Source organism: Camelina sativa, chromosome 9 (genome assembly GCF_000633955.1).
Source record: "Camelina sativa cultivar DH55 chromosome 9, Cs, whole genome shotgun sequence".
Classification (NCBI taxonomy): domain Eukaryota; kingdom Viridiplantae; phylum Streptophyta; class Magnoliopsida; order Brassicales; family Brassicaceae; genus Camelina; species Camelina sativa.
Genome location: NC_025693.1, coordinates 12,447,873 through 12,456,174, shown reverse-complemented (window position 1 = coordinate 12,456,174; position 8,302 = coordinate 12,447,873). Strand labels below are relative to the sequence as shown.

The 8,302-nt window shown below is 30.7% G+C and overlaps 1 protein-coding gene across 1 annotated transcript in view; it reads left to right on the top strand.

Annotated features, from left to right (window-relative positions):
• The window catches only part of LOC104710876 (BTB/POZ and MATH domain-containing protein 6-like), a 5,874-nt gene continuing 5,271 nt past the window's right edge, over positions 7,700-8,302 (top strand). The window contains exon 1 of the mRNA XM_010427533.2: positions 7,700-8,025. Within this exon, the coding sequence (XP_010425835.1) occupies positions 7,905-8,025 (121 nt within the window). The 5' untranslated portion in view covers positions 7,700-7,904. The remainder of the gene's footprint in view (positions 8,026-8,302) is intronic.

The window sequence follows — 8,302 nt, the reverse complement described above, 5'->3', positions numbered from 1 at the left end:
AAAACACAATTGTTGGATCAAAATATTGCAACTTTTAAGATCATTAATAAATCTAAACAGTTAGATGAGATAATAAAAACAATTTATCCCTTATATTTAAATTGACACCTAAAAGTGAGTTTGCTATAATATATAAACATATAAATCTATGAAAAATTCGAAATAATAATCAATTACCTAGATTAATAATTGGAAGAGATGATTGATGCATGAATAAATGGAAAATGATACCAAACAAAAGTTAGATGAATGAATCAATAAATAAAACAATCCAAATTTTAATAAAGATGAGTGAATCATGTTGATTGATAAATTAAAAGAAAATAACACTCATAATTTTTAAAACTTGGAGGTGTGAAAAAATACTCTAAGAACAAAAACTCTTTTCAAAGTCCATAAAAATCTGTATATATATAAAAACAAAAAGTTGTGGAAACAAAGAGGTGTAAAACAAAAAGATGCGAAAACTAACAAGTGCAAAGATTGAAAGCTAGGGATACGACGAAGAAGACCATATTTGTTGGATTAAAACTTTGCAACATTATATAAACAAAAAGGTGTAAAACAAAAAGGTATGAAACCTAACGGGTGCCAACATGAAAAGTTGGGGTGCAACGAAGAAACACAATTGTTGGATCGAAACTTTGCAATTTTTGAGATCATTAACAAAGGGTGAGATCATTAATAATACTCAAAGAATAAAAACTCTTTTCAAATTCCATAAAAATTTGTATATACATAAAAACAAAAAGGTGTAAAACAAAAAGATGCGAAAACTAACAAGTGCAAAGATTGAAAGCTAGGGATACGACGAAGAAGACCATATTTGTTGGATTAAAACTTTGCAACATTATATAAACAAAAAGGTGTAAAACAAAAAGATGCGAAAACTAACAAGTGCAAAGATTGAAAGCTAGGGATACGACGAAGAAGACCATATTTGTTGGATTAAAACTTTGCAACATTATATAAACAAAAAGGTGTAAAACAAAAAGATGCGAAAACTAACAAGTGCAAAGATTGAAAGCTAGGGATACGACGAAGAAGACCATATTTGTTGGATTAAAACTTTGCAACATTATATAAACAAAAAGGTGTAAAACAAAAAGATGCGAAAACTAACAAGTGCAAAGATTGAAAGCTAGGGATACGACGAAGAAGACCATATTTGTTGGATTAAAACTTTGCAACATTATATAAACAAAAAGGTGTAAAACAAAAAGATGCGAAAACTAACAAGTGCAAAGATTGAAAGCTAGGGATACGACGAAGAAGACCATATTTGTTGGATTAAAACTTTGCAACATTATATAAACAAAAAGGTGTAAAACAAAAAGATGCGAAAACTAACAAGTGCAAAGATTGAAAGCTAGGGATACGACGAAGAAGACCATATTTGTTGGATTAAAACTTTGCAACATTATATAAACAAAAAGGTGTAAAACAAAAAGATGCGAAAACTAACAAGTGCAAAGATTGAAAGCTAGGGATACGACGAAGAAGACCATATTTGTTGGATTAAAACTTTGCAACATTATATAAACAAAAAGGTGTAAAACAAAAAGATGCGAAAACTAACAAGTGCAAAGATTGAAAGCTAGGGATACGACGAAGAAGACCATATTTGTTGGATTAAAACTTTGCAACATTATATAAACAAAAAGGTGTAAAACAAAAAGATGCGAAAACTAACAAGTGCAAAGATTGAAAGCTAGGGATACGACGAAGAAGACCATATTTGTTGGATTAAAACTTTGCAACATTATATAAACAAAAAGGTGTAAAACAAAAAGATGCGAAAACTAACAAGTGCAAAGATTGAAAGCTAGGGATACGACGAAGAAGACCATATTTGTTGGATTAAAACTTTGCAACATTATATAAACAAAAAGGTGTAAAACAAAAAGATGCGAAAACTAACAAGTGCAAAGATTGAAAGCTAGGGATACGACGAAGAAGACCATATTTGTTGGATTAAAACTTTGCAACATTATATAAACAAAAAGGTGTAAAACAAAAAGATGCGAAAACTAACAAGTGCAAAGATTGAAAGCTAGGGATACGACGAAGAAGACCATATTTGTTGGATTAAAACTTTGCAACATTATATAAACAAAAAGGTGTAAAACAAAAAGATGCGAAAACTAACAAGTGCAAAGATTGAAAGCTAGGGATACGACGAAGAAGACCATATTTGTTGGATTAAAACTTTGCAACATTATATAAACAAAAAGGTGTAAAACAAAAAGATGCGAAAACTAACAAGTGCAAAGATTGAAAGCTAGGGATACGACGAAGAAGACCATATTTGTTGGATTAAAACTTTGCAACATTATATAAACAAAAAGGTGTAAAACAAAAAGATGCGAAAACTAACAAGTGCAAAGATTGAAAGCTAGGGATACGACGAAGAAGACCATATTTGTTGGATTAAAACTTTGCAACATTATATAAACAAAAAGGTGTAAAACAAAAAGGTATGAAACCTAACGGGTGCCAACATGAAAAGTTGGGGTGCAACGAAGAAACACAATTGTTGGATCGAAACTTTGCAATTTTTGAGATCATTAACAAAGGGTGAGATCATTAATAATACTCAAAGAATAAAAACTCTTTTCAAATTCCATAAAAATTTGTATATACATAAAAACAAAAAGGTGTAAAAACAAAGAAGTGTGAAACAAAAATGTGTGAAAACTAAGAAGTACAAATATTGAAAGCTAGGTGTACGAAAAGAAACCCAATTTTTGAATCAAAACATTGCAACTTTATGTAAACAAAGTTATAAAAAAGAGGTGTAAAACAAAAATTTGGAAAAACTAATGGGTGCCAACATTGAAAGCTGGGGGTGCGACAAAGAAACATAATTTTTGGATCGAAACTTTGCAAATTTTGAGATCATTAACAAAGGGTGATATCATTAATAATACTCAAAGAACAAATTTTTTTCTTTCAAAGTCCATAAAATTCTGTATATATATAAAAACAAAAAGTGTGAAAACAAAGAGGTGTGAAACAAAAAGGTGTGAAACAAAAAGATGTGAATACTAACAAGTGCGAAAACTAACAAATACAAACATTGAAAGGTAAGGGTACGACGTAGAAACACAATTGTTGGATCAAAACATTATAACTTTTTATAAACAAAGAGGTGTAAAACGAAAGGTGTGAAAACTAATGTGTCCCAACATGGAAAGCTGGGTGTGCAACGAAGAAACACAATTGTTATATCGAAACTTTGAATTTTTTAGATCAGTAACAAAGGGTGAGATCATTAATAATACTCAAAGAAAAAAAAAACTCTTTTCAAAGTTCTTACAAATCTGTATATAAATAAAAACAAAAAGTGTGAAAACAAAGAGGTTTGAAACAAAAAGGTGCAAAAATTAACAAGTGCAAACATTGAAAGTTAGGGGTACGACGAAGAAACATAATTGTTGGATTAAAACATTGCAACTTTATATAAACCAAAAGGTGTAAAACAAAAAGATATGAAAACTAACGGGTGCCAACATGGAAAAGTGGGGGTGCAACGAAGAAACACAATTGTTGGATCGAAATTTTGCAAATTTTGAGATCATCAACAAAGGATGAGAACATTAATAATACTCAAAGAACAAAATATTTTCGAAGTCCATAAAAATTTGTATATATATAAAAAGAAAGAGGTGTGAAACAAAAAGGTGTGAAACAAAAGAATGCAAAAACTTACAAGTGCAAACATTGAAAGCTAGGGGTACGACAAAGAAACACAGTTATTGGATCAAAACATTGCAACTTTATATAAACAAAAAGGTGTAAAACAAAAATGTGTGAAAACTAACGGTTGCCAACATGGAAAGCTGGGGGTGCAACAAAGAAACACAATTGTTGGATCGAAACTTTGCAAATTTTGAGATCATTAACAAATGGTGAGATCATTATTAATACTCAAAGAACAAAAACTCTTTTCAAAGTCCATAAAAATCTGTATATAAATATAAACAAAAAGTGTCAAAACAAAGAGGTGTGAAACAAAAATGTGTGAAACAAAAAGGTGCGAAAACTAACAAGTGCTAACATGGAAAGTTGGGGGAACGACGAAAAAACACAATTGTTGGATCGAAACTTTGCAACTTTTGAGTTCATTAACAAAGGGTGAGATCATTAATAATATAATACTCAAAGAACAAAAAATCTTTTCAAAGTTCAAAAAAATATGTGTATAATATATATATATATATATATATATATATATATATATACAAAAAGGTATGAAAACGAAGATGTGTGAAATGAGGGTACGACGAAGAAATACGATTATTGGTAAAAAGACTTGCAACTGTTAGGATCATTAATTATTCANCATAAAAATTTGTATATATATAAAAAGAAAGAGGTGTGAAACAAAAAGGTGTGAAACAAAAGAATGCAAAAACTTACAAGTGCAAACATTGAAAGCTAGGGGTACGACAAAGAAACACAGTTATTGGATCAAAACATTGCAACTTTATATAAACAAAAAGGTGTAAAACAAAAATGTGTGAAAACTAACGGTTGCCAACATGGAAAGCTGGGGGTGCAACAAAGAAACACAATTGTTGGATCGAAACTTTGCAAATTTTGAGATCATTAACAAATGGTGAGATCATTATTAATACTCAAAGAACAAAAACTCTTTTCAAAGTCCATAAAAATTTGTATATAAATATAAACAAAAAGTGTCAAAACAAAGAGGTGTGAAACAAAAATGTGTGAAACAAAAAGGTGCGAAAACTAACAAGTGCTAACATGGAAAGTTGGGGGAACGACGAAAAAACACAATTGTTGGATCGAAACTTTGCAACTTTTGAGTTCATTAACAAAGGGTGAGATCATTAATAATATAATACTCAAAGAACAAAAAATCTTTTCAAAGTTCAAAAAAATATGTGTATAATATATATATATATATATATATATATATATATATATACAAAAAGGTATGAAAACGAAGATGTGTGAAATGAGGGTACGACGAAGAAATACGATTATTGGTAAAAAGACTTGCAACTGTTAGGATCATTAATTATTCAAAACCGTTAGATGAGATATTAGAAACAATCTCATCCATTAGATTAAAGTTGACCCCCAAAAGTAGGTTTATTATTGGATCAAAACATTGCAATTTTATATAAACAAAAAAGGTGCAAAACAAAAAGGTATGAAAACTAACGGGTGCCAACATGGAAAATTGGGGGTGCGACGAAGAAACACAAATATTGGATCAAAACTTTACAACTTTTGAGATCATTAACAAAAAGTGACATCATTAATAATATAATACTCAAAGAACAAAAACTTTTTTCAGAGTTCATAAAAATCTGTATATATATTAAAACAAAGATATGTGAAAATAAAGAGCTGTGAAATAAAAAATTGTAAAAATTAAAAGATGGGGTACACGATTATTGAAAAAAACTTGCAACTGTTGGGATCATCAATAATTCTAGACTGTTAGATGAGATAGTAGAAACAATCTCACCCGTTAGATTAAACTTGACCCTCAAAAGTGAGTTTGCTATTATATATAGATAATAATAAATATTAAAATTATTTAATAGTCAAACAAAAGGTGAGATACTAAAACGATTAAGACGCAACGTTTAATCGTGACTATTTGTATTCTTACAAATCCGGAATCCACTTTTCGTTTTCGATAACAGAGAAGAAACAGGAAAAACCCTAATTTGAGAAAATCATGAGATTCGATAAAATTGATGATCTTCTTCCCGGAAGAACTAATTGGCGTATACACGCCAAGGTCTTACATTCTTGGAGTATCAGCGAGTTCTTTACAAAAAAGAACTGCTTCTTATGGATGTAGAGGTTAACGTCGTTAATTAACATCATTCTTACTTAAATTTCAATTTTTAACAGTTCTTATATATATATGACTTCTTACACAATTTTTATTAAACTGTGAAGGGTAACACAATTGAAGCTACTTTTTTACCAAATACACTCGCTAAACTCCGAAAATATATCGACGATGGTGACTGATATGATATTAGAACTTTCAAAGTAATCAATCCAACCCTGAATGAGAGGAATACTCATCATCCTTATCAAATTAAATTCACGGACGATACCACTATGACGATGGTCCAACAATTGAGTCCAAAGAATTACTTTTGATTCGAGGATTTGGATGATATATATCGTGGAAGAATAAATCATCCCATCTCTTTTGGTAAGTGTTTTGTTAATTAATTTAATATTGATATGGTACAATCCGTGAGTATAGTTAATTGTAACTTTGTGTTCGGGAATCTAGAATCTTTATAGGATTTGTTGTAACTTTGTGTATTGGCCCCTCCCTTGTGAATTAATGTTGTAATCTTTATAACTTTGTGTCCTAACTTTGTAACTTTGCAACACTTTGGAAAACTAAATTCTATCTTTTCCCCCAAATTAGATGTATGTGGGTGTATAGTAGATGTGGAAGATAAAAGAAGACCTGAGAGTGCCATTAAAAGTAATGAAGTTGTTTTCACGTTGTTGAATTGCAGGTAAAAGACATTTACTCTACCTTTAGGACAGTTACGTTTTAAGATTATCTCTGTTAAGATTTTTTTTTAAATTTGATAAACATGTAGGAATGAAACTGTGAAGTGTCGTGTCAAAGATAACTACGCTTCTGAATTCATGTCTAAATGGCAATCAAACAGGTGTCATCTCATATACAAATCCGAACCTGAGTTTTGTGTAATGCGGTTTGTGAAGGTCGGAGAATATGAAGGTATGTAACATAAAATAGTTCTGATATAATCATCATAAGGTAACTAATATATTCACTCTGCAAATGTTTATAGATGCACCATGTATCGAAAACACATTGGCCTCTTCGAAGATCTTTATAAACCACAGTTCGAAGGACTGGTAAGATTTGATTATGTAAAAATAACTTTATACACTTTATATATGATTATGTATGATGTTAAAATAATTTTGTTTCATACACTTAATATATTTACAGGTCTGAGTTTGCTAGACGTTATTACATAAACCATGTAATGGAGCATCAAAGTGAGAGCTCGGAGACTCAGTCATAAAGAATGGACTCAGAAATGAAGATACGGTAGCTTAATGAACTTTTTGTATATGCAAACTTTAGTATAATTTTGAATGTTTGTAGTACCAAATACAATGGTCTAAACGAATATATATTTATGGGTTGATTAAAATATTATTTTAGTGGTCTTAAAAAATTACATATTATATTGTCCCAAATTATTATATCAAAGTAATTAAAATTGACTGTAACAATTGTATTTGGCTCATTTAAAACTTTGTTATGGTCAATTTGGGCTTAAACTGATTTTAAAATTTCAATTAAACTTAAAAATGGACTTTAAATTTTCAATTTATATTATGCATATGTAGAGTAATACTATAAACATTTTATTAACTATTCATTTTATTATTTTTAAAATGAAAAAAAAAATTTAATACGAAACTTACAAAAAAATAATTTATGTCTGAACATACGAACTACTATAAAAATTAAAAAAAATTAATCAGGTTTTTAAAATATAATTAAATTAAATTTTGATTGAACATTTTAAAGAATTAAATTAATTTTTTTTTATTTAGTTCCTGGCCGCACAAGCGTGCGGGTAACTCTCCTAGTCGGACTAGGTATAATCATAACCAGGTTTATTTAGTAGACTCAGCAACCCCCCTAACCTTATTATTGCCTTGCCTCGTCGGGTCTTTCTATTATACAATGACCATTATACCCTTCTCAGACCGACTCATCATCATTCTTCCTCTTCCAACGACGGTTTTGAATTTTGCACAAATTTCCCCAAATTGGGAAAGAAAACTCTATGAAATCTCCATGAGAATCTTCTCCATCTGAGTCCAAAAATCACGGGCCACCAATGACCAGACCCAGCCGATCATCATCAAGCCCCAACACGAACCCAGATCGAATCGAATCACCAACGAGCTCGAGATCGGTGACACAAACCGTGAACGGATCGCACCAATTCGTGATCCAAGGATACAGTTTAGCCAAAGGGATTGGAGTAGGGAAACACATAGCAAGCGATAACTTCTCCGTCGGAGGTTATCAATGGACTATCTTTGTCTACCCAGATGGTAAGAACCAAGAGGACAGCTCTTCTTACGTCTCTGTGTTCATCGTTCTCGCTAGTGAAGGTACTGAAGTTAGAGCGCTTTTTGAGCTTTCCCTTGTTGATCAAAGTGGTAAAGGGAAGCATAAGGTTCACAGCCATTTCGATCGTTCACTTGATGGTGGTCCTTACACTCTTAAATA